This window comes from Hyla sarda, chromosome 3 (genome assembly GCF_029499605.1).
Source record: "Hyla sarda isolate aHylSar1 chromosome 3, aHylSar1.hap1, whole genome shotgun sequence".
In the NCBI taxonomy this organism is placed as follows: Eukaryota; Metazoa; Chordata; class Amphibia; order Anura; family Hylidae; genus Hyla; species Hyla sarda.
Window position 1 is genome coordinate 241237575 of NC_079191.1, and position 27820 is coordinate 241265394.

General features: G+C 43.4%; 1 protein-coding gene across 1 annotated transcript in view; it reads right to left on the reverse strand.

Moving 5' to 3' along the window:
- The window catches only part of REV3L (REV3 like, DNA directed polymerase zeta catalytic subunit), a 224886-nt gene that overhangs the window by 118690 nt on the left and 78376 nt on the right, over window positions 1–27820 (reverse strand). Inside the window, exons 2-4 of the mRNA XM_056566337.1 lie at window positions 18827–19019; window positions 15154–15228; window positions 8786–8946 (exon numbers count right to left, since the gene is read on the reverse strand). Of these exons, the coding sequence (XP_056422312.1) occupies window positions 8786–8946; window positions 15154–15228; window positions 18827–19019 (429 nt within the window). The remainder of the gene's footprint in view (window positions 1–8785; window positions 8947–15153; window positions 15229–18826; window positions 19020–27820) is intronic.

Sequence of the window (27820 nt, forward strand, 5' to 3'; positions counted from 1 at the left end):
ACACTCGCATGTTCTTGTAGAGCCATTTTTTTTATTTTTACAAGGGGTAAAAGGAGAGAAATCCCCCGAAAATTTGTAATCCCATTTCTCTCGAGAGCGGAAATATATCATATGTGGGTGTTAAGTGCTCCGTGGGTGCACTAGAGGGCTCAGAAGGGAAGGCGAGACAATGGGATTTTGGAGAGTGAATTTTGCTGAAATGGTTTTTGGGGGGCATGTCACATTTAGGAAGCCCCTGTGGTGCCAGAACAGAAAAAAAAAAAAGAACACATGGCATACTATTTTGGAAACTACACCCTCAAGGAACATACAAAAGGGGTATAGTTAGCCGTAACACCCCACAGGTGTTTGACGACTTTTCGTTAAAGTCGGATGTGTAAATGAAATTTTTTTTTTCACTAAAATGCTGTATTTTTCCTCAAATTTCACATTTTTACAAGGGGTAATATGAGAAAATGCCCCCCAAATCTGCTGGCACACTACAATGCTCAGAAAAGAAGGAGTCACATTTGGCTTTTGGAAAGCAAATTTTGCTGAAATGGTTTTTGGGGGGCATGTTGTATTTAGGAAGCCCCTATGGTGCCAGAATAGTGGACCCCCCCCCCCCCCCCCACACACACATACACACACGACCCCATTTTGGAAACTACCCCCTCACAGAATTTAATAAGGGGTGCAGTGAGCATTTACACCCCGCTGGCATTTTTACAGATCTTTGGAACAGTGGGCTATGCAAATTAAAAATTACATTTTTCATTTTCACGAACCACTGTTCCAAAAATCTGTCAGACACCTGTGGGCTTAAATGCTCACTGCACCTTTTTTACATTCCATGAGGGACGTTACGTTTTTCATTTTTATTGGGAGGGGGGCAGTGTAAGGGGGTGTTTGTGTTTTACCCTTTATTATGTGTTAGTGTAGTGTTTTTAGGGTACATTCGCACTGGCGGGGGTTTGTGGTGAGTTTTCCCGCTAGGAGTTTGAGCTGCTGCGGAACACTTACTGCAGGCACACCTCCAGCTGTTGCAAAACTACAACTCCCAACATGTACTGATCGCCGAAGGGCATGCTGAGAGATGTAATTATGCAACAGCTGGAGGTATGCAACTACAACTCCCAGCATGGTGAGACAGCCTGGGAGTTGTAGTTTTGCAAGATTTAAAGGGCCACGGCTTAGAAACCACCGCACAGTGAGCTCCAAACTGTGGCCCTCCAGATGTTGCAAAACTACAAATCCCAGCATGCCCAGACAGCAAACTGCTGTCTGGGCATGCTGAGAGTTTTTTTTTGCAACATCTGGAGGGCTACAGTTTAGATACCACTGTATAGTGGTCTCCAAACTGTAGCCCTCCAGATGTTGCTAGGCAACTCCCCAACTTCCGTAGTCTACACCAGGGAGCCAGCCGCACGTGATTGCCGCCCATCGCCATCGATGGTAAGTGACCTCCAGCACCGGTCACCGTCTGTTCCCCTGTTCTGCCAGCACTACTGTGGGTGGGCAGAACGGGGGAACCAAACTTTAATAGAAGTAATTTACAGATCTGTTTAACTTTCTGGCACCAGTTGATTTAAAACATTTTTTTTTTCAGTGGAGTACCCCTTTAATCCATCTGCCAACTGTATCTTTAGAGGCTTTCTTGCCTCTATTCCTACCCCCATACTGAACAAAAAGATTCTCATCTGACCACCATTAAGCTGTAGCTTCTAGGTATTTGAAAATAATCCTAACATCGAGGGCATGAAAAACACGTTCTTTCCGATTCTTGGGGTTCAGACAAAAAGAAGGTAAAATAATCTCTTGGCTTCTACTAAAAAAGAAGACACATTGGGGAAAAACTCTGGACGGGGTCTGAGAATTATTTTCTCATCTGTGACCTTAAAAAAGGGTTCCCCAATAGAAAGGGCCTGGATTTCCCCCACTCTGCGGGCTGTAGTAATGGCCATTAAATAGGCTGCTTTCCAAGAAAGAAATTTAATTTTGGCAGCAGAGGCAGGTTCAAAGGGGTTTTTGGTTAACCCTGATAGGATAACATTGAGATCCCAGCTGGTTATGGAAGGTCTGGACCTGGGTCTGACAACACTGACCCCCTTAATGAATCTTTTAACTAGTCTATCCTCGGCTAGAGATGTACCAAGAAAATTAGATGTTACCTGCACCTTATAAGTGCTACAACTAAGACCCTTTTGTAGACCCTCCTGCAAAAACTCTAAGATAACAGAAATGTTAGGATTATCTATATCAAAGGGTCTATCCCGCAACCTGATTACATTTATGCCAGGTTCTAGTGTACACAAAAACTGTAGAAGGTTTCCTCCCTGACTGGATCGTAGAGATGACAGGGTCTCTAACAAAGGGAACGAGTTCATCTTGGACCAGACAGGAGCTACTAGAATCACTCTCCCTTTCCATTCCCTTATCTTCCTTAGAACAGCTGGAAGAAGAGTAAAAGGGGGAAAGGCATAGGCCAGGTTCCAATGCCAGTCCTGACTCAGTGAATCCAGACCGCCCCCCAGCCTGTCCCGCTTGCATCTGTAGTTAACGTCACTACTTGCGAATGGGAACAAACTACTCCTACCGAAAGATTTCTCCTGTCCTGCCACCAATTCAGAGATCTCTTGGTGACCAAGGAGATAGGAATCAAATTGTCTGGGGAAGACTGACTCTTGTCCCAGTGTGAGAGGAGATTTGCCTGCAGGGGTCTGGAGTAGAATTGACTCCATGCAACTGCTTGTATGCAGGAAGTCATGAGGCCAAGGATCCTCATGCATTCCCGGATAGAAGCGCAAGACCTCTTCTAAAGAGTCTCTACTTTGTGAATCAGAGCGTCCTTCTTGGCCTCTGGGAGAAAGGATGTGTGAGCAACTGAATCTAGAGAGATTCCCAGGAAAACCTTGCAGATGAAGGAAGCTAGACTTGACTTTTCCCAATTTACCTGCCCCCCCCCCCCCCCCCCAAAAAAAAACTGAAAGAGATCCAAGGACTTTGACAGGTGATATTGGATCTCTTCCCCAAATCTCGCTACAAGCAGGAAGTCAACCGGATAAGGAAAAATCTGGATGCCTTGCTGCCTTAAGTGGGCGACCATCTCCACTACAAGTTTGGTAAAAAATCGAGGGGCAGAGGAGATCCCGAATGGGAGACAACAGAACTGAAAATGGCGAATTTCTTCATTTAGAAACACCGCAAACCGAAGGTACTGCTGGTACCAGGAGTGAATAGGGACATGGTAGTATGCGTCCTTCAAGTCTACCGAGCACATCAGAACATTCTGAGAAATCAGAGGGACTATTCCATCTCCACTTGTTGAGGTGTTTTAAGTTTATTATCGGCCGATAAGACCCATTCAGTTTCCTCACCAGATAGAGTCTGGAGTAAGGACCCCGACCTTCCTGATCTAAGGGAACCGGAGAAACAACTCCTAGGGACAACATATCTAGGACACCTTTTTGCAGCTGAGCTTACTCTGTGGGGGAAGAAAGTAAAGTGACCTGAAAATTGTTGGGTGGTAGACTTAGAAATTCTATTTTTAGGCCTTGAAGTATTACCTGTAGGACCCAAGGGTTTGAAGTTATACTGGCCCACTGGTCCCCAAACAGTAGAAGCCTATGCAAAAACATTGAACATGAGGCGGCGCATTTCCGAGCAGTCCTGGCGCTGGCATGTTTTGCTGGCACTCCAATGTCTGTGGAATGTCCGTGCTGATATTTTCCGTGCAGACATTCCAACGTGTGAACATAGCCTAAGGCTGCATTTACACCAGGTTCACGGCAGCCAGAGTTAGCATTACTGAAAACCGTGGTCTGCTGCGCTTTTCAGTCTGGCAGAAAAAAAGAAAGGGGGAGGGGGTGGGCGGGAATATTGTCCATAAATTATCCAGCGAGAGTCGCTAGCTACCTCCATCCGACTAACTGAAATGAATGGGTCACGGCACGGGTACAGCAGGAATATGGCAGCAACCGGCTTTCAAATTCTCCTGCTGGATTCAGCAGCAGGGATTCGGTAATATAAAGTTTAGAACTTCTCCCGCCTATCCTGATGTATGCCCAAATCATGGTGTGAATGCAGCCTTATAGATGCACACCAGGACTAAGTGGCGGGTACACATTATGGGAAAAATGTTTCTGGATTCTTGTCTTTCAGAGAATACTTAGCCGACTGTAAGTTCTACAAACAGCTCCATGGAAACAAGAATTCAGAAAAAGCTTAGCATGACTCAGTACTGTTTGACCAGAGCGGACGCTAAATCATTTCCAGATGCACTTACTGACAGGCAGCAGCCTGGAGGGGCAGCAACTGCTATGTGACCTCTTATTAAAAGATGATGACTTGCCAGAGCATGCACTCACCTCCAGGTCTAGGACGTGGTCCTCTTCAAGCCTAATAACTGATTAACCCCTTAAGGAAATGGGCACTGTTGTCCCTAAGGACCAAAAGATTATGCTTTGTTTTTATCTCTTGGGATCTTAAAGAGTACCTGTCTTGACCTTGTTAAATTATATAATCCTCCCAGTTCACTGCCCCATCATGATAATCTTCCCATAGTAAGTAGGGCCTACAAATGTTAATATATTAGCAATTACATTTATGGAGAAAAGGCAGATATTTATAAGGAGATGTAAGAATAGCCTTATTTACCACCACTCACCATACATCGTTATAGTTGAGGGTGCATTCGCAATACGTTTGCTTATTTTAACATATACTTTTTTTTTTTTTTTTTTTAAGGAGAAGACAGGTCAACGGATGCTTAAAGGGTACCTCTCATCAAATAAACTTTTGATATATTTTAGATTAATGAATGTTGAATAACTTTCCAGTAGCATGTTAATGAAAAATATGCTTCTTTCTATTGTATTTTTCCCGATCAGTCCTGTCAGCAAGCATTTCTGACTCATGCTGGAGTCCTAAACACTCAGAGCTGCCAGCCTGCTTTGTTCACAGCCAAACAGGCTGTGAACAAAGCAGGCAGGCAGCTCTGAGTGTTCTCCTTTGTGAACAAAGCAGACTGGCAGCTCGTAGTGTTTAGGACTTCAGCATGAGTCTGAAATGCTTGCTGCCAGGACTGGTAGGGAGACCCCTAGTGGTCATTTCTTCAAAGTGGAAAATTAAATAGAAAGAAGCATATTTTTTAATAACATGCAATTGTAAAGTTATTCTGCATACATTAATCTATAATATATCAAAAGTTTTTTTGATGAGAGGTACCCTTTAAATGGGCAATGTCACCAACTTTTTTGATATGTTGTAGTACTTCTGTACTACAACATATCTCTAATATAGTTTAATTATTTTTAATTTTTTATTAACATAGTGTATTTTACATTTGAAAACGGGCCACTAGGGGTCTCCGTCCTAGTGGCCGACTGCAGCCTGGCATGACGTCACGACTGAATTCGGACCGATGCCGGCCGGGCAATCGGTCCGAATTCATTCAGGCTGCGCTCGCTCCCTGCCTGTCAATCAGACAGGCGGGAGCGAGTGCTGAGTACAAAAGCAGCACGCATTGGCTCCCCTGCTCCCTGGCCTCGCACGCCAGCCCCGCCTCCCGTCGCTGCTGCCAGACTGTCCTGCAGTTTGGTATGAGGGGGGAGCGGATTCGCTTGGCGGGGTTCGGGTAGCGGGGGTCCGGGGTGGGTAATTATAGTGTGAAATTTGCAAGGTTGACTAATATGAGGCCTTGAATCTGCCAGACCATTGGTTCCAGGTATCGCAGGTCACAGCAAATCACTGACAAGTGGCGGTGGGGGGGGGGTTGCGCCGCGGCCATGGAAGGATATTGTTTTTAACACAGGGTTCCTCCAGTTGTTTCACCACTACAACTCCCAGCATGCCCCGACAATAGATGTGGCTGGGAGTTGTAGTGGTGAAACAGCTGGAGGCACCCTGTGTAGAAGAACTAAGAGCAGAAGTGCCAAAGCAGGCATCAGTGACATCGCGCCTGCTGGGGAAGTCTGCCTGGTAGTGAGCACACTACCAGGCAGACAAAAAGGCAGGGTGGGGGTTAGGGATAGATGGACAATAGGCAGGGACAGGAAAAAAAAAAAGGATGTCATTTTTTTAGGGCCGATATCGATAATCTGTGGCCTTTCAGGCCGATCGCCAATAACTTATAACGTTATTTCGGTATAAGTTATCGGCTATTTCCACCCCCCCCCCCCCCCCCCCCCAGGGCACGAAAAAGCGGCTGCAGATCATTGAATCAATGAACTGCAGCTGCTTTTGCGGGACCAGAGACCACCACCCGCTTCTCTCCCCCTGCCGGTCCTTAGTCCACCACCCCATTGTCTCCCCCATGCCCGGTTTTATAATTACCTGTCCTCGGGGTCCGCGCTACTTCTAGATCCGGCAGCGTTCTGAGCTGTCACTGTGCGCACTGAAAGTGAAGTTGCATTGAGGACGCCACTCATCATTGCGCAGCGCACAGGATGCCGCAGGAGCCAGAAGAAGTAGTGCAGACCCCGGGAACAGGTAATTATAAAACCGGGGATGAGGGAAGCAATGGGGCAGCGGCGGTCTCTAATCGGGGCGGTGGGGGGGGGGGGCTTGGGGGTGCATTATCGGATTATCGGCAAGGTAATTGCCGAAACCGATTATGTCCAAAATCGTGAATATCGGTCAATCCCTAGTGGGAGCTACTGTTTAAAACAGATACTGCTGTATGCTATATCCCAATCACTTACATTATTTAAAAAAAGACTAATGTATATATTTTACAATTTATCATCTATAAAGGTTGGATTGGTGCTTAACATATGAAAGATCAATGAGCTTAAAAGTCTCTAAATAAATAAGTAAATAAAAAAAAAATTATGCAGCTCACTGGTTACCTTATAGGAGTATTCCAGGATTTTTTTTTTTATTTGACTATACTAGAGGGGCTGTAAAGTTAGTGTAGTTCATAATATAGTGTCTGTACCTGTGTGTGACGGTTTTCTCACTAGTCTTCTGTGATTTTCACCCAAATATTTATTTTTACCAGCATACAAAATGACTGTTGTCTCAGATTTTTCCCAGGTTGCAATGTGACCGAGACCTGACTCACTAGTCAGCTGATGACAGGGAGCCTGTCTGCTTCAATGGGTGGAGGGATCGCTTGGTGGGAGAGAGATCAATCTGCAACTAATGCAACAGCTGTAGGCACCCTTATTGAAAACCACAGGTCTTTTGAATGGATGCAGCTCATTTATGTTTCAATGGGTGGGGTCGCTGATGTGTGGGAGGGAGGAAAATGGAATTATGGGATTTGTAGGCAAAAGAAGAAAACTCAAATAGGAAATACCAGTTCACATAAAGCTAGCCACAGTGTTATAGTAATCTCACAACATAGACATTTAGCCCCAAGACAAGCGCAGATCCTTCCTAAGCATGTCCATTACTGTCTGCCAGGTACGTACTAAAATCACCTTATGGTGGATAACCCCTTTAATACATGTGAAAACTTTTATTGTATGGGTTGTTAGGGGTAGGGAGAAAGGTTTTCATTTGTGGAATCATTTTATTTACGGTAACTATACAAACACTTTGCAACTTTTCTACAACAATAATGTACTGTCATGTGTCAGGATAGTACATTATTACATACATATTTACAACATCCCGCTGTCACTGTCCAGACTAGTAGGTATTGGAAAGTGGGGGCCTAAGGCTATGTATCTCCATGCGGATATTCCTCTGAATGCGTTGCATCAGCACCGCTCAGGAATGTGCCATCTCATAGACGGCAGTGCATTCTGTGCAGACAGGTCCATTCTTTCTGTGGACACTGGAATTTGAATTTCCGGCGCAGAAATTCTGCTATGTGCAAAGTGCAACAGAATCCCATTGAAATCAATGGGACTCTCCTGCTGCTGAATCTTTGTACGGAATTCAAATGGGGAATTCTGCATGGAAGTTCTGGAGTGTGAACATAGCGTCAGCTTTCAGCAGTAAGAGACAGCTTCATTATGGAAATCATGCAATTATGCGTAATCCTTAGCATGGGGGATAAGTTTTAGTAGCTGGATAACCCCTTTGAGGAAAATTAACACAGGTGTAATTTGCCTCTGTATTACATTCATTATTTGAAGACTATAATAAAGATAGTGTCAATAATATGAAGAATTAAAGTACAAATGCATTTTGCATCTGTTTCTTATCTAGAAGACAGCCCACAAGTATTTACCTAATCCATAATGGGGTTATATTTTATATTCTTGTTATGGATATATTTCCAAGCGCTCATGTGAAACAGGTCGACAACAGCCACTGCTTGTGGTATACATCAGAAAACTGTCTGAATATTATACCAATATACACCAGCGTGTACATGATGGACCGTTTCACTTCAATGTATAAATGACTACGTTCAGGACATACACCAATTTTTTATTTACATAATTTATTTATTATTATTTTTTTAAGAGATAAAAAAAGCAATCGTCCCACAGAAAATCAAATAGTATATGAAAGCCAACGTAATAATTTTTCACATTGAAATTAGTGCATCCTCATATGTAGGCTTTGGTAAACATTGTGGGGGGGGGGGGGGGGATTGGTCAGCCAATGTCTATCTATGAATTTCAAAGTAACCCTGCCCTCTGCAGGCAGTGCAGAAACATACAAAGCATACTATAGGCACATATGTTGTGAAAATTCACAACATACAACTATACTGGGGAAATCGTTCTGCCATCTTCACGATTATATTACCAGATTCATACTCATGATGGGAGCTAATCTGGTCACAGAAATATATTAGCAAACTGTCACAAAATTTTAAGCATAAAAATATCTAATAAGGATTTACCTTTCCTCCGTGCCCTCCGGAACTTTACAGCAGCAAGATTGATCAGGTTCATTCCATACAGGTTGTAATCAATGAAGAGCTGAAGAAGATAGGGGACATGGGCTTCATGGGGCTGATAGCACTTATTCATCACAGCTCCACCTTGTAACAGCTCGCTCACTCTGGGGAAACAATAGAAAAAGGCACACTTTTAAACTTTGAGGGAAAACCAGACTTCTGTGCAGAGAAGGTCGTGCAGACATTTATGCAGAGAAGGCCATCATTCTTTACGTGATCCCTCCCACGGGGAACCTAATCCCAAAGTGAGCAGGAATTTCATTCAGTAATATACAAGTTAGGCCCCACTTACTATGGAGGAGATTTACCAAAACCTGTGCAGATTGCTTCTTTCATTTTGGAAAAGATCTCTGGAAAATAAAAGAAGCGATTTGATTGGTTGCTATGTTCAACTGGTCAACTTTTCCTCTGCGCAGGTTTTGATAAATCCCCTCCCAATATGTTTTGAGGATTCTTTTAGGCATTCTGTCAAAAAGGGATGCGGACATGCCCACAGACTTCAATGGTCTTAACATAGTCTAAAACTGTGACTGGCTCGGGAAGGGGTTAAAAAAAATTATGAACTTTAAAAAAAAAAAAAGAATAAATAAATAAAAAGTATTGCCATTTTCTTACCCCTGTAGCTTAAAAAAAAAAAAAAAGGTTCGCATACGAGGCCAAATTTTTTGCGCCATAATAATTTTTTTGTATCGGTACCATTTTGGTATTGATCTAAATTTTAAATCGCTTTTAACTTTTTTCTGGGATATTCAAAAAATTGCAATTCTGTGGTTTGGTATTTTTTTTTTACATTTACATAATTTACCGTACGGGATACATAATGTTATATTTTAATAGTTTATACAATTACGCACGCAGCGATACCAAATATGTTTATTTTTATTATGTTCACGTTTTTATATATGAAAAGGGGGTGATTGGAACTTTTAATATGGAAGGGTTTAATTTGTCTATTGTAAATTGTTATTAAAGCATTTTTTTTTTTTTTTTTTTACATTTTATTAGCCACTTAGGGGACTTTTAGGAGGAATCATTAGATTCCACATACAGATCAATAGAGTTCTATTGAACTCTATTTATCTGTGTGCTCTGCGATCCATTGATAGAGCCTAGTCCAGCCAGGCTCTATCAATCACAGAGCCACAAACCCCAGGGAAGCAGATGTATAGACTATAGTGGACTAGCCCACTAGGGAGCATTGACATGTCCCTTTAGACGCCGCTGTCAGCGGTGATATAAAGGGTTAATAGTCAGCCACGGTCTGGCAATTAGCGGCGGCCCCCAGCTACTGAGAACAGCCAGGGGCTGCAGAGTATGGAGCGGGCACGAGTCCAGAGCCCGCTCCATACACCCCTCTGAGCACCGCCGTGCTTGTCAGGGGCTTTCAGGTCTGGCCCTGCTTGCCTGAAACAGGGCTAAGGGCCTTAAAAAAATTCACCTGCCCGGCGTCCACTCAAATTAATGTAGCACTTTCCCATGGCAAAGAAGTAAAGCAAAAAACAAACAAAAAAACTAAAAGAAAACACTAAGAAACACCAAGTGGCAACATGGCCTTCCAAAGTTCATGGAGATTTTTTCAAATCTGTGTAGCGGAAGAGTGGTGCAGTTGTCCATAGCAACCAGATAGCATCAACCTGATTTGTTGCTATGGACAACGGCAACACTCTTCCTCTACATATATGTGTGTGTAAATCAATCGATTGTAGAACGGGACCCTTCACACAGTTTTTTCACAAAGCAAGGAGACCCAAACAGGCAGACATCACAGTTCAGTAGTCCTGGGTTTATTGTAGCAGTTCACATACAGAAACAAGTTCCTAACAACAGAAACTTAAATGTCCTATACATCAGGTTCTTTACATGAACTTTTGAGTTTGTCACCCAAAACTTGCCAGGTTCAGTCCCAAAAGTCAATCTTATTGGTGCAGTGTATCAGTACCCAACATACCAGAGACAAACTGGTCTTGCTTCAAAGAAACTCCTATCTGCTGCTCCCTGGCAATACTCACCTGTGAGATCAGGTTCAGGACACCATCACACACAGCAGAACTGGAGTATGGAAGTGACTCCCAAAGCCTGGATCCAAACCCTAGTCTATGTCAGATGTCTCGACAGAGGCCTATGTCTCGACAGAGGCCTATGTCTCGACAGAGGCCTATGTCTCGACAGAGGCCTATGTCTCGACAGAGGCCTATGTCTCGACAGAGGCCTATGTCTCGACAGAGGCCTATGTCTCGACAGAGGCCTATGTCTCGACAGAGGCCTATGTCTCGACAGAGGCCTATGTCTCGACAGAGGTCTATGTCTCGACAGAGGTCTATGTCTCGACAGATGTCTATGTCTCTAAAAATGTCTATGTCTCTAAAAATGTCTATGTCTCTACATAAAATATATATACATACACAAAACACACACAAGTGGATGGATAGACAGACAGAAAGACAGACTTTTTTTTTTTTATTGTCATCAACAAGGTAACTCCTGCAGGACAAATGATTATGGAGCAGTAATTGCCACTTATTTTCCGGAGCCCCCTCAGGGCTGATCCTTCAACCATCTACCTGTAATCAGGACCTACCACAGGGAACCGATCCCTGAAGGCAAGCACTACCTAACTGAACACTGAGAAATGTCAATACTATACTATGATAAAATACCTACAAAGGACAAGGCATAGAAACTGATTTAGAACAACCAAAGTGGCATACCACACAGTATACATATACACATTTATTTGTATTTTTTGTTCATCTTTTTTAACATAGCACCTCAATACCTCCAACAGACACTGTGCGGTGCAGTGTAAACTCATCCTTAAAGAATTTCTCCTGTGACTGGACCTACAACACGTCTCTCTCAAATGAAGTGGTCATAGGGAACAACAGTCAATGGTACCCATTATGTAACTAGTGCTTCAGTCCCATAAAGGATTGTGCCAGTCCAGGCATTCGACCCCCAGTAAGAAAATGCATATTTTAGCAAGTTATCTGCATACTGAAAATGTTGTTCCAATATGCTCTATTCTCTTTAACCCCTTAACGACGCAGGACGCGCCGCGATCCCGCATCATATCGCGTCGGTCCCGGCGCTCATCAACGGCCGGGACCCGCGGCTAATACCACACATCGCCAATCGCGGCGATGTGCGGTATTAACCCTTTAGAATCGGCGGTCAGCTTCTAAAGTGAAAGTGACCCGGCTGCTCAGTCGGGCTGTTCGGGACCACCGCGGTGAAATCGCGGCGTCCCAAAGAGCTGACAGGACACCGGGAGGGCCCTTACCTGCCTCCTCGGTGTCCGATCGGCGAATGACTGCTCTGTGCCTGAGATCCAGGCAGGAGCAGTCAAGCGCCGATAACACTGATCACAGGCGTGTTAATACACGCCTGTGATCTGTGTAAAAGATCAGTGTGTGCAGTGTTAAAGGTCATTTAACCCCTTCCCTAATAAAAGTTTGAATCACCCCCCTTTTCCCATAAAAAAAAAAAACAGTGTAAAAAAATAAATAAAAATAAACATATATGGTATCGCCGCGTGTGTAAATGTCCAAACTATAAAAATATATCATTAATTAAACCGCACGGTCAATGGCGTACGCGCAAAAAAATTCCAAAGTCCAAAAAGCGTATTTTGGTCACTTTTTATACCATTAAAAAATGAATAAAAAGTGATCAAAAAGTCCGATCAAAACAAATATCATACCGATAAAAACTTCAGATCATGTCGCAAAAAATTAGTCCTCATACCGCCCTGTACGTGGAAAAATAAAAAAGTTATAGGGGTCAGAAGATGACATTTTTAAACGTATAAATTTTCCTGCATGTAGTTATGATTTTTTCCAGAAGTGCGACAAAATTAAACCTATATAAGTAGGGTATCATTTTTACCGTATGGACCTACAGAATAATGATAAGGTGTAATTTTTACCGAAATATGCACTGCGTAGAAACGGAAGCCCCCAAAAGTTACAAAATGGCATTTTTTCTTCGATTTTGTCGCACAATGATTTTTTTTTCCGTTTCGCCGTGCATTTTTGGGTAAAATGACTAATGTCACTGCAAACTAGAATTGGCGACGCAAAAAATAAGCCATAATATGGATTTTTAGGTGGAAAATTGAAAGGGTTATGATTTTTAAAAGGTAAGGAGGAAAAAAACGAAAGTGCAAAAACGGAAAAATCCTTAAGGGGTTAAAACCTATTCAAGCTTATCAGGATGTGAATATAGAAATACTATGATTTAGATGCATAAAATGTCACTAAGAGCAATAAAAATAATCCTGTCAGCTTTATTTATTGCTAAAAGCTGCAGACACCGTTGGATAGCTGGTAGGTAGAGCTGAGCGAACTAACAGTAAATTGGTCTGTAATGAACCTCGGACGTTAATTACTTTATTCTGCATAAATTAGTTCAGCTTTCCAAATGCTCCAGTTGCCTGGAAAAGTCCGAATGACAGTATTAAGCCTCCTAGGACTATATTCACTTTTTCCAAGGACCACAGCACTTGGAATGATGAACTTCGTTATGCAGACTACAGTAATTAATGGCCGAGCGGCTAGATTCGTTATGAACCAATTTACTGTAAGTTTGCTCTACTCTACTGGTAGGATGTAAAAACTTATTGTCCCTTCTCAGATGCGCATGATGGTTACTAAACTTACAAAATCACCTTTTTATATTTTTCAGTGTCAAGAAGCCTGGGCCGAGTTGCTCAAGGGCCACAGCCTGGCAAACCTCCTCAATTAGCCTCATCTCTCATCACCTCCTTGATTGACTTACAGGGCCCTGTAGATCAAAGAGGGGCTCGGAGGTGGGGGAAAGTGAGAAGGTGTGCCAGGCTGTTAAACTTTCACACAGCTCTGAGCACAAATACAGCTGACTTATTTCCTTTAAAGGAAATCGGTCATCAGTTTCACCTGCACTAACCTGTCTGTACAAACAGGTAGTGCAGGTGACACTGATGACAACCATACATACCTGATCCCGTTCCGTGCTCTGGTTCTTTCGCAATCTTTCGCCCTATCTTCTGTTCCAGGGCCGACTTGGAGCATGGACAGAGCTTTGTGACGCCAACGCTGCTGTTTGCTAGCAGTGGGACATGGCAGAAAACAGCAACAGTGACGTCATGAAGCTCCAGCTATGCTCTAAATCAGTCCCGGAACAGTAGAAGATTGCAGAAAAACCACAGCACGGAACAAGAACAGGCAAGTATGGTTGTCATCAGTGCCACCTGCACTACCCGTCTGTACCAACAGGTTAGTGCAGGTGACACTGATTACAGATTTCCTTTAACCCCTTAAGAGCTCAGCGTTTTTCAGTTTTTGCATTTTTGTTTTTTCCTCCTTACCTTTTAAAAATCATAACCCTTTCAATTTTCCACCTAAAAATCCATATTATGGCTTATTTTTTGCGCCACCAATTCTACTTTGCAGTGACAGTCATTTTACCCAAGAATCCACAGAAAAACGGATACAAAATAATTGTGCGACAAAATTGAAGAAAAAAATGCCATTTTGTAATTTTTGGGGGGCTTTTGTTTTTACGTAGAGCATTTTTCGGTAAAAATGACAACTTATTATTCTGTAGGTCCATATGGTTAAAATGATACCCTACTTATGTAGGTTTGATTTTGTAGTACTTCTGGAAAAAATCATAACTACGTGCAGGAAAATCTATACGTTTAAAAATGTCATATTCTGACCCCTATAACTTTTTTATTTTTCCGCGTATGGGGATGTATGAGAGCTCATTTTTTTTATCTGAAGTTTTTATCTGTGCCATTTTTGTTTTGATCGGACTTTTTCATGGCCTTTTATTCATTTTTTAATGGTATAAAAAGTGACCAAAAATACGCTATTTTGGACTTTTTAATTTTTTTTTTTACATGTACGCCATTAACCGTATGGTTTAATTAACTATATATTTTTATAGCTTGGACATTTGCGCATGCAGCGATACTACATATGTTTATATTTAATTTTTATTTACATAGTTTTTTTGTTTGTTTTTTATGGGAAAAGGGGGGTGATTCTGACTTATTAGGGAATGGGTTAAATCATATTTATTAACACTTTTTTTTCGCAATGTTATAGCCCCCATAGGGGGCTATAACATTGCACACACTGATTTCTTACACTGATCACTTCCATGCATTAATATGCCATTGATCAGTGTTATCGCCGCACAACTGTTCCTGCCTGGATCTCAGGCACGGAGCAGTCAGTTATATTGCTGGAGCTGGCGCAGGACGTAAATACACGTCCTGCATTGTTAAGGAGTTAAACAAGTGTCACAGTGAGATATCAATTACTTACCTTTTTACCATAGATGGATTAAACAGATAGATCTTCATGAACTGTTTCTCTTTTTCATGGTATCCATAGAAGGGGCTACAATAAAAAATAGTTTATTGTTTGAGAGAAGCTATAACTCAATCATCTAAAAATACATTTCACAATTGTAATTCAAATAAAAAAATTTAACTTTTGACCCATACTTATAGTATTTATACAGTATCATATAATCTCAAAGCTGTACAAAATGAGTTGTGGAGGAGTTTCATCAATGTCCTAGCCAACAAAAACCACTTATATAGCTAAGTTTATTCAATTATCATTTTATCAGGAAAAATGCTGTGATTTAATAGGCGCATACTTGGTGACTGCAACACCAGGTGATTGTCTCTCTAACCAGGAAACTTTACAATCTGCTTAAATCTAGGGCTAAAAGCTATATCTAATAACTACATTCACTGGCAATGATGTTCTACCACTACATACGGTTCTTTCTGATGGGTATTCATTTTGAGAGGCGAGAGGCAGAATTTCTAGGTATAGTGGTCAGCAAAACATGCTTTGGGTGCTGCAAATGGCAACTTAACACATTTACTTTGGATTTAAATCATATGTAATTCATCTGCCAGAATCATTATTAAAAGTACTGGCTAGGGAATACTACCTTTTATGATGGAACATTGCTGTAAATTAATTGGGACCCAATAGTGCATCACCTTGAACCCATCTTTTCAGTCCACTAATGGAAACTAAAGTGCAGTGCAGTGTTCTGTGTGACTAAAGTGACTAAGGTGTGGGGTCAATATTTTGGGTGTCCAACAGAAAGGCATTGCAGGCTGCTATGTGGCCCACAGACCGCACTAAGCAAGTAACTACAGCAAACAACATAAATAACATACACTCTGTATATGTGTGCTACCATATAGTTCATAATAATACTAATCATAGTTTCCAAACCTGTGTTAAACAGAAGATAATACATGACACACATCTAAGGATCTGTGTGATGTATCAAGTCTGAGTCTACTGGATTTCCTCTCCTTCGATTCACATGTTGACGCCATCTTTGCTTACCCTGCTTTGGAAGACTCAATTCTGGTATTATTGTCAGCAACACCACTGCAGCCTACAACAACATATTTGTTCAGTACTGGAACCTGAATAGACCCCAAGAAAGTCAATGGGGCTCATCAATTCTTCTTGACTCTAGTATAGACAGAGTCTCTTCTGTGTCCGGTTGCAAGATAAAGTATGCTTTTTATCAACTGCTTGCTGGGAAGACATGGAGGCACTGATGTCAGCTTTTAAATTTCATTATTATAAGTAGACTTAATGTAAGCAATGCTCGGAACTGCCTCTAGTTATTGGGATTTTGTTGAAAGCTAGCTCTAGTTATGGGGAATTGGTAAATGCTAGTTCTTGTTATGGGGCACTGGTAAAAGGGGCTATTGTTATGAAGGCACTGGTAAAATCTGTCTCATTATCAAGGCCCTGGTAAAAGGTGGCTCTTGTTATGGAGGCATTGGAAAAAGCTGCCTCTTGCTATGGAGGCTCTGGTAAAGCTGCCTCTTGCTAGAGAGGCTCTGGTAAAGCTAGCTCTTGCTATGGAGGCACTGGTAAAGCTAGCTCTTGCTATGGAGGCTCTGGTAAAGCTAGCTCTTGCTATAGAGACACTGGTAAAGCTAGTTCTTGCTACAGAGGCCCTGGTAAAGCTAGTTCTTGCTACAGAGGCACTGGTAAAGCTAGCTCTTGCTACAGAGGCACTGGTAAAGCTAGCTCTTGCTATAGAGGCTCTGGTAAAGCTAGCTCTTGCTTTGGAGGCTCTGGTAAAGCTAGCTCTTGCTATGGAGGCTCTGGTAAAGCTAGCTCTTGCTATAGAGGCACTGGTAAAGCTAGCTCTTGCTATGGAGGCTCTGGTAAAGCTAGCTCTTGCTACAGAGGCACTGGTAAAGCTAGCTCTTGCTATAGAGGCACTTTTAAAGCTAACTCTTGCTACAGAGGCACTAGTAAAGCTGGCTCTTGCTACAGAGGCTCTGGTAAAGCTGGCCCTTGCTACGGAGGCACTGGTAAAGCTAGCTCTTGCTATGAAGGCACTGGTAAAGCTAACTCTTGCTATAGAGGCTCTGGTAAAGCTAGCTCTTGCCATGGAGGCGCTGGTAAAGCTAACTCTTGCTACGGAGGCACTGGTAAAGTTAGCTCTTGCTACGGAGGCTCTGATAAAGCTAGCTCTTTCTATGGAGGCGCTGGTAAAGCTAACTCTTGCTACGGAGGCACTGGTAAAGCTGGCTCTTGCTATGGAGGCTCTGGTCAAGCTAGCTCTTGCTATGGAGGCACTGGTAAATCTAGCTCTTGCTATAGAGGCTCTGGTAAAGCTAGCTCTTACTATGGAGGCTCTGGTAAAGCTAGCTCTTACTATGGAGCCTCTGGTAAAGCTAACTCTTGCTATAGAGGCTCTGGTAAAGCTAGTTCTTGCTATGGAGGCATTGGTAAAGCTAACTCTTGCTATGGAGGCACTGGTAAAGCTAGCTCTTGCTATGGAGGCACTGGTAAAGCTAGCTCTTGCTATGGAGGCACTGGTAAAGCTAACTCTTGCTATAGAGGCTCTGGTAAAGCTAGTTCTTGCTATGGAGGCACTGGTAAAGCTAACTCTTGCTATGGAGGCACTGGTAAAGCTAGCTCTTATTATGGAGGCTCTGGTAAAGCTAACTCTTGCTATAGAGGCTCTGGTAAAGCAAGCTCTTGCTATGGAGGCACTGGTAAAGCTAACTCTTGCTATGGAGGCACTGGTAAAGCTAGCTCTTGCGATGGAGGCACTGGTAAAGCTAGCTCTTGCGATGAAGAAACTTCTGAAAGCTGTCTCTTGTTATGCATGAACTGGGTTTAAAGAGTACCTGCCATCATGTAACTTACCTATTTTAGGCTTCCTGCTAGGGCCTCCTCTCTTGCTTACATGTCCCTTGCTGTCTTTTTTGTCCAATTTCGTTTAATATTTATCATGTTTTTGCCTTTTTTTAGCTTGCTCACTCCCTAAGAGCTTTAGCCGGCTGGAGGGGGCGTTACCCGGCAGCCATGCAGTCAGCTAAAGCCCTTCCCTGTTCTATGTGAGCTCCCAAGCCAGAGCACAGCATAGAACAGGGAGCAAATCACGGCAGGCAGGTTGTGATTCCCCTCCTCTCTGTTATGCACAACACGAGGAATACAGAGAGGAGTGAGATTGGAGCAGTCCTGCCTGCCATGCACAGCGCTTCTTTATAAAACATTAGAGATGGTGATTGTGATTCACTCACTAGGACTACCAGTGCTGCACTGAGGTTCAGTGTACGCTGATGACCAGCTCCTTTTCACAGGTGGGCGGGGGGATAAAAAGCTGTGGGGAGAATAGGAGAGGTTTGCCGAGCGAGAGCTGTGTAGAGCCGCAGATGTCCCACCCCACCTGCACTTCCGCAGTTTGGACTCATGCCAATCTGGCATGAGTCTGTCTATGTGGAGACTGCAGGGAAGTGAGACCCCTAGTGGTCAAAATTTCAAAGGCTTACAAGTCAGTGAAGCATACACATTTTTAACAGAACATATATTATTTATTTATGACCAGGAAGAACATATTAAAAGTCTTGTTTCGCGACAGGTACACTTTAAAATAAATTCCCACAATATGACCATACATAAAAGGTTAAGTGCATTAAAGTCTACTCACACTCCAGAAACCAACGTGATCTTGAACACATGCTGAGTGTTGGCTGCCGGATTGCCTAAGGCCACATTAAGCGCCCGGTCAATGCTGAATGCCACCTGCCTGAGATAGCGATCTGGATCCTTCTGGCCATACCCATCATATGGCACAAACAGATAGGGAAATATACCATGAAGATGCAGGCACGTCTTCTGACCTAGAAAAGCACAATATGAAAAGATCCTTTTAATCAGTCAGTTATCAGTATGACACACACAAAGCAGTATAAAACTGGACACCATAGGAAAATATTGCACAATTAGGCTAGTTATACAAAGTACTGACCAAGCATACACTGACATAAGCTAGCCATGGACACCCACAGATGATCCACTACTCTGATCCGTTGTCGACTACTACTTTTAAGCTGTGTTCACACTGTGTGTTCTTGTTGCATTTCTAACGTCTATTTTCAATTTTGGTAAGCTCCTATGTCTTTCAATAAGTTCAACACAAAAAGTTCAACAAAAACGCACATTGGGGGAGATTTATCAAAACCTGTGTGGAGGAAAAGTGGTGCAGTTGCCCATAGCAACCAATCAGATCGCTTCTTTCATTTTTAAAGAGGCCTGTGATAAATGAAAGAAGGATTGGTTTCTATGGGCAACTGCACCACTTTTCCTCCACAGGTTTTCATAAATCTCCATAGTGTTCTACACCTTACTGAAATTGGGGGAGATTTATCAAAACCTGTGTAGAGGAAAAGTTGACCAGTTGCCCATAGCAACCAATCAGATCGTTTCTTTTATTTTTCAGAGGCCTTTTTAAAATGAAAGAAGCGATCTGATTGGTTGCTATGGGCAACAGGTCAACTTTTCCTCTACACAGGTTTTGATAAATCTCCCACATGGTTTTCATACTTCACACTCTCATAGTCAAAGCTCAAAGCTGCTGGTCTTTGGTTAGAGTTATAAGGAGACGTAGGTAGCATGACATGAAGACTGCAATGTTGCACTGTGACATTGTGTCTAATGGTTGTCGATGTGGTCGCGATTTGACTTGCTACATGATGCAACAGCGACACCACAGTCACACAAAATCCAACTTTGATGGGTATTCGATCATGGGTCACAAGCAACTTGCAGAGAAGTCGCAGGCAGGTCACATTCACGTGCAAGTGGATTTAGATGAATTTTTTACGAGCCAAATATAGGGCTGGGCGATATGGACAAATATGTATCGCTGTATTTTTGTAATTTATGGCGGTTACACAGTATATAACGGTATTCCCCCCCCCCCCCCCCAATTAATTATTAGCCCAGCGCTGCGCTGTCCCCATCGGGGTACTACTCACGTCACCCGCAAGCGCTGCCCTCCTCGTCGTCCTGTTTGTTGCGGCCGCCGGCGCTGACACTCTATACTGTATCCCTATGCCCGGCTGCAAAAGGTAAACAAAAATAAACTTTAACGCATGTTCCTATGTCGGCCTTACGCTCTTCTGGGGACGGGAATGTCGGGGAGCCATCAGCAGCGATGTTCCGCCTCGGCTGGTGATAGGCTGAGCCCCACTGTCATGTAAGAAGCCGGCTTCTTACATGACAGTGGGCTCAACCTATCAACGGCCGAGGCGGAACATCGCTGCAGCCGGTGATAGGCTGACGACTGTCCGACGTTCCCATCCCCAGGAAGCAGGTCCGGACCGACGGGGAAGGGGAGTTTAAAGTTTATTTTGTTTACCTTTTGCAGCCCGGGCATAGGGATACAGTATAGAGCAGTGGTCTTAAACCTGCGGACCTCCAGATGTTGCAAAGCTACAACTCTTAGCATGTCCGGGCATGCTGGGAGTAGTAGTTTTGCAACATCTGGAGGTTGAAGACCACTGGTATAGAGTGTCAGCGCCGGCGGCCGCAACAAACAGGAGGACGAGGAGGGCAGCGCTTGCGGGTGACATTTGTGAGTATTTACCCCGATGGGGACAGCGCAGCGCTGGGCTGGGCTAATAATTAATTGGGGGGGGTCAGAACAGCACTCGCGGGTCACATATGATTAGTTTCCCGATGTGTGGACAGAGCAGCGCTGGGCTGAAAATTCATTCGTTCCCGAGGGGGAGGGGCCAAACCGGTATTGCGGTATGGGTTAAAATTCATATCGTGCCGCACAAAAATTTCGGTATGAACCGGTATACCGCCCAGCCCTAGCCAAATATTACAGCAACTGTAATAAAGTCACACAACTATTTTAGTCGCACAACTAAGACGTGATTTGTCGTTACATGACACATGTTGCCATATAGGCCCAGCCCTTATGAGACAAAGGAGGGGACGGGGGACAATTCTCATTGTTCTACCAAAAGCTGGTAAGAGTAAGATAACCACCAGTGCAACTGGGTACTGTCTGACCAAAAGCTGTCCGTTTGTTTTTCCACAGTTAACCCTTTATTAGCTGGGCTACTCTGTTTGGGCGTGCGTAACATTCCAACATTGTGTATATCTCAAAAAGCCAAAATAGAGGCATTTTGCGATCTTTACTTGTATCAGTATGACAACTGTGTATCCCAAATAACTTACACCCCCTAAGGACACAGTGCACTTTGTCCTAGCATTTTCACAAAAAATAAAGCACTTTGTATTCCTGTGGGCGCTATGTTCTGTACACCTATGGGCAAGTACTGTGGTCTGCTAGCACTGTAATCATTTTGTCACCAGCTGAGGGAGTCATGCCACTTATAAAAAGCCCTTTCACCAGGAAAGCAAAAAAAAAATGCCACTTTCTTTATGCATATATTCCCAGCAAAATATTGTTAAGAATTCTGATGCAGATAAAAAAAACTGTGAAAAGCCAACGCTTTGAGCAATAATGATTTTTTTTTCTTCTACTGAAACAAAATTTTCCGTCTTGCCAGAAAAGAAATTAAGAGGGCTCAGCAGCAGTCCTAGCACTAGCAGCAGGTTGCTCCAATTCCTGCACCTATTTGTTGTACATTTCATTATTAGAAATCAGCAGACTGCAATATATTGGGATATTTACAGCTACCCACAAACATGAGGAAAACCGCCACAATCCTACATTATTTGTATGGTACTTATTATACTGTATGTGAGGATAGAGCGCACACCTTATCAGTCACGCCCAGTGATCAGTAGACATACAGCTTATTGTAGAGGTGTGGAATTCCCTCTAGATCAGGGTTTCCTAACAAGTGTGCCTCCTGCTGTTGCAGAACTACAACCATCAGCATGCCCAGACAGCCTACGGCCGCTGCGGAATGTATGAACTACCGTATTTTTTGCCGTATAAGACGCACTTTTTCTTCCCCAAAAGTTGGTGAGTCTTATACGGCAAATACACATTAAAACCCTGTCCTATCGCGGCGGTCCCTGCGGCCATCAACCCGCGGCTAATACAGGACATCACCGATCGCGGTGATGCCCTGTATTAACCCTTCAGACGCGGCAATCTAAGCTGATCGCCGCGTCTGAAGCGAAAGTGACACTAACCCGGCTGCTCAATCGGGCTGTTCGGGACCGCCGCGGTGAAATCGCGGCGTCCCGAACAGCTTACAGGACACCGGGAGGGACCTTAGGATCTCCTGCAAGGCCGGCGCTTTCCTTCGTCGCCATCACGTTGTCCCGTCATCCAATAGGAGCGACGTGCGTAGCGTCGGGATAGCGGCGACGGAGAGAGAGGACACCCGGCAGCAGAGATGTTCCGGAGCGACGGGGACACCCCAGGGACACGGCAACAGCGATGGAGGGCGACATCCAGGGCAGCGGTGACAGGTCCGAAGCGGCGGGGACAGGTGAGTATTACCTCCTATACCAGTGGTCTTCAACCTGCGGACCTCCAGATGTTGCAAAACTACAACTCCCAGCATGCCCGGACAGCCAACGGCTGTCCGGACATGCTGGGAGTTGTAGTTTTGCAACATCTGGAGGTCCGCAGGTTGAAGATCACTGTCCTATACTTTAAATTGTATTTGGTTCAGAATCTTTTTTTTCTAGATTTTTCTCCGTCTTATATGCCGGAGCGTCTTATATGATGAAAAATATCTAGATGTAGAAGAGTTTGCTTGGAAATCCGAGTCAAGCAGTTTATCCCAATGCCTATCATCACCATAAAGAATTGGGAGACATCAAACTCTTTGTTGCTCCAACGGAACATTCTGTGAACAATTGCCAATCCCACAAGTGACTCCAGGTGTACAGGTCAGAGGTTTATCCAATCCCTTCTCCGCCAGGATATGTGGAACATAAACCGTAAGCCACATCTGGATCTCTGCTCACGTGACTACTCCAGGGATGGCGAAGACATTCCACATTTCAACACAGCATTAAACGGAGAGCAAGTTCTTCGCAAATGGACACATTTTTTTTTTTTAAGGTAAAAGCGAGAGGCTTATACAGCAGCTTGCCCATTCTGATGCAAAAATGCTGCAGCTTTAGGGTAATTTTACATGTTGCAAATAAGCCACCTATTTTCTGCACAGAAAATCTGCAACATTTACAGCTGCACCAAACTGTGGATTTCATGAAGATTGCTGCAAATACAGGGAACATATAAAGTCTACATACCCGTTAAAATGGCAGATTCTTGTGATGTTAAAAGGGTTGTCCAGTGAAAGAGAACTTTGAGGGGGAAAGAAATAAATAAATAAAAAATAACACACTATAACCTGGTTGCAAGTGTGCACACGCTTAGAGGGAACCTGTTTTGAGATTTTACCATATATAAACACGTGACAATGCAGTGTATATGGTAAAATAATCTTCCTCACCATCCCCGGGAGATGCTTCTGCCTGCAGGGATGGTGAGGATATGATGTTAGAAAGTCTCCCCTGCCGGCCCTGTGGAGTTGTTCCCTGGGCGGAGTGCTATACTCACCTAGTCCCGTCTTCTCTGGCTGTAATCACGCCCCCTCGCCATGATTGACAGCCCGCGTCACTGCTCTGCTCCCTAAGCACACAGAACAGAGAGATGACGCGGGCCGTGCCTGGGCTGTCAAGAAGGCATGAATACAGCCGGAGAAGACAGGACAAGGAGAGTATAGCTCTCTGCCCAGGGTGCTACTTATGGTGTTGGTGGGGGAGACTTTCTGACTTTCTAACTATTCTCACCATCACTGCAGAAAGAAACGTCCCTCAGGGATGGTAAGAAGATTTTACCATATATAACGTATTGACAGAGGTCCTCTAGGCTCACTGCTCTCCAATCAGACTCCTGTGTGGAAGGGGTTAAAGAGCATATTGTGGTTGAATGAAGAGACCCAGCACTGCACAGCAGACTCTGGGAGGAGATAAATGCAGGGTGAGTGAGGGTAAGCTCAGTGCTTGCCCAGGACTTGCAACTTCTTGAGCAGTGGATGTCAGAATGAGTAAGCAGGATAAAAGAGGGATTTGTGAGCCAAATACAGAAGCTAGACACATGACATGGAAAGCATCTGTATGGCCTAGAGAGTAACATATTAAAGCATTATATTTTCTGTGATATGACAGGTACACTTAAAAGGGGTACTCCGATGGAACTGTTTTTTTTGTTTTTTTTTATCAAATCAACTGCTGCCAGAAAGTTATACAGATTTGTAAATTACTTCTATTAAAAAAAATCTTAATCCTTCCAGTACGTATTAACTGCTGAATACTACAGAGGAAATTATTTTCTTTTTGGAACACTCTGGAGCTCTCTGCTGATATCACGAGCACAGTGCTCTCTGCTGACATCACGAGCACAGTGCTCTCTGCTGACATCTCTGTCCATTTTAGTAACTGTCTAGAGTAGAAGAAAATCCCCATAGCAAACATATGCTGCTCTGGACAGTTCCTAAAATGGACAGAGATAGCAGCAGAGAGCACTGTGCTCGTGATGTCAGCAGAGAGCACTGTGGTCATGATGTCAGCAGACAGCTCTGTGTTCCAAAAAGAAAATAATTTCCTCTGTAGTATTCAGTAGCTAATAAGTACTGGAAGGGTTAAGATTTTTAAATAGAAATAATTTACAAATCTGTTTAACTTTCTGGCAAAAAGTTTTCAACCGGAGTACCCCTTTAAGGTTGTATTCACGCACGCTGAATCAGCTGCAAATTTGAAGTTGCGGATTTTACAAAGCAGTCAAAATACATACAAAGGACAACTCAAGTCTGCAGAAATGGGAAACGCTCAAACAGAGCACTCTCCAATGTGGCTCATATAGGGGGGGGGGGGGAGGGTGAAGCAGGGAATTCCCCTCTTTGATGTCCATATGTCCCAATAGAGCGTAGGGTTTCCCAAGCGCAGTCCTCAAGACCCCCCAACAGGTGATGTTTTCAGGATGATATAACTGTGGTGATGCCTGATTCACTGACCAGAATTATATCACCTGAGACTAAGGAAATCCAGAAAACACTGCAGTAGAGCATATAGTCAGGTGGTGTCCTGAGATGACCCCTTCAATGACCCCAAATGTCCCCTAGACGGGCCACACTGCATAAAAATATGGACACATTTTTATTTTTTATTTTCAGTGTTTTTTAGCCATTTTTTTTATTGTGATTGAAAAAAATCAGCCTTTTTTTTGCAGATTACAGCGAAAAATTGCCACAAATACACCCATGTTTTTTATGAAGTGTAAGCATAGCCTAATAATGATAAATAACACCCTGACTGTCTGGTTCCTGAAGCCTACAGTATTTTGTACAACTAGATATGTGTGCTTAAGAAAACTTCTCATAAATGCAGAGCACGCCCAGGAAGCATGCACTATAACCAAGAGCATATGGCTCTATTGTGTAAAAATACACACAGTACAGTACAGTACAGTACAGTACACAAGAGATGTATTTTAATTGCTCTGTCTAGTCAGTCCCTCTGAGGACCAGGGAAAATGAGAAAGCACAGGCATCTATCATGGTACACAGTGAGTGCTAAACCTGTGAACTGAGCTGAAGAAAGTACCATATATACTCGAGTATTAGCCATTCCAAATATAAGCCGAGGCCCCTAATTTCACCCCAAAAACCTAGGAAAAGTTATTGACATGACTATAAGCCTAGGATGGGAAATAAATCATCCAGACCCCCGTCATCATCCAGACCCCCCATTAACACCCCCGTCATCATCACCCCGTCATCATATCCTCGTCATCATCACCCCGTCATCATCACCCCGTCATTATCACCACCACCTGTCAATCCCTTATAAGTGGTCTTTAACCTGCGGACCTCCAGATGTTGCAAAACCACAACTCCAAGCGTGCCCGGACAGCCGATGGCTCTCCGGGCATGCTGGGAGTTGTAGTTTTGTAACATCTGGAGATTTGCAGGTTGAAGACCACTGAAAAGGGATTGACAGGCAGAGAAGGAACAGCCAAAAACGCTTTTTTGTTCCCTTGAGTTTAAGCCGGGGGGGGGGGTGTTTTCAGCACGAATGCAATGTAATATGCAATGTACTATGTACTCAAGAACTGTAGAGTTTACACCACAACTAGCATTAAAAATTTGCTCCATGGATTTCCATGGCCAAGCAGCAACATACATACAAGCCATCCATCACCAAGCACAACGACATGCGTCAGATGGAGAAGAGCACACCACTACTGGACAATATGCCAGCATGACTGTGCCCCGGGGTATAACACATGTTCCATAAGGGCATAGTTGGGCGAGTTTGGTGTGAAAGAACTTGACTGGCCGGCACCAAGCTCTGACATGAAACCCACATAGAACAGAGCTTGTGCGCCAGGCGCTCTGGTCTAAGCTCAGCGTCTCACCGATGCTCTTTAGGGAGAAATAGGCCAACATTCCCACGGACAGATTCCAAGATCTTGTGGGGACCAACTGCATATTAATGCTTATGGATTTGGAAAGGGATCTCCTAAAAGCTCATATAGATGTAATTAGGCGTCTCAATACTTCTGCCCATTTTGTGTACAGGCAATTTTGTCTCTACGTTCCAAAATCATCACTCCCGCAATACAGTTAGATACATCAATGCCAGCAATTCCTACATACAGATAGTAATGTGCACCCTTCATATGAAGTGACAGAGCTGGACTGCTGTTGTGTTTAGAATGAAAACAATGATGTCGCTTTTATTACAATGGCCATCTTAGCATATCTGTTGTGCCCAGGGACTGAAGGCCAGCATGTACCATTCTACCTACTCTACCAACGTGTCCAGTAGGCACTGCCTTCCAGACCACCATTCGTTAGGTATCAAGTAAACCAATCAAACTGTCAAAGAAATGTAATTCCAGGGCTCCAGAGACCAGTGGCGTTGTGCTTTACATACGTCCAGGGACACTTTGCATTGCCTGAAGTGATCTCCCCTTTGTTTGCTCGTGGAAAACCAACTCCACGTCCATTATCTAATCAGTTCAATGTTTTTGTGGTAAACATAGTATCGCATGATCCTGTCACATACAGTTACATCACAGGGATGGTTTAGCCATCCACAACAGATGTCAGTTATAATATACAGCTGACACTGCTGCAAAGGTCGAGTCAGAGCTAACCCTGCTCCTGGCTGTTTAACCCCTTAGATGCTATGGTCATGAGAGCCTGTGGCAGTTAAGAGGTTTCCCAAATAGAAGGGGCTCCCCCCCCCCCCCCCCTTACCCACTGGTAATAGCACAGATAATAAAACAATGCAATACAAAAATAAACCGTACTACAGAAGTGATCAGAGGCTCAAGCTGTCAAGTCCCATAATGGAACTACATAAAATGGTTTATTAATTACAATTTCAAAAGGCTTAAAAAGTGAAACAAAATCCACTTACAGTACAAAAATAGTGAAATTAAAATATACATATCTGGTAATCACCACATTCGTAACAACATGTATAATAAAGTGTTATTTATATCACATAGTGCACACCACCAGAATGGGGTCATTGACAAAAATATCAACCCGCAAAGAAAAGAAGCTAGAAATTTCCCAAAAAGTAAACCAGTCATCCTTTCAGTAACTAAGAACAGAAATACCTAATATAGCTGTGCAAACTAGACTGGACCAAAACTATACCAGTATAGTAGTGGAAATAAAAC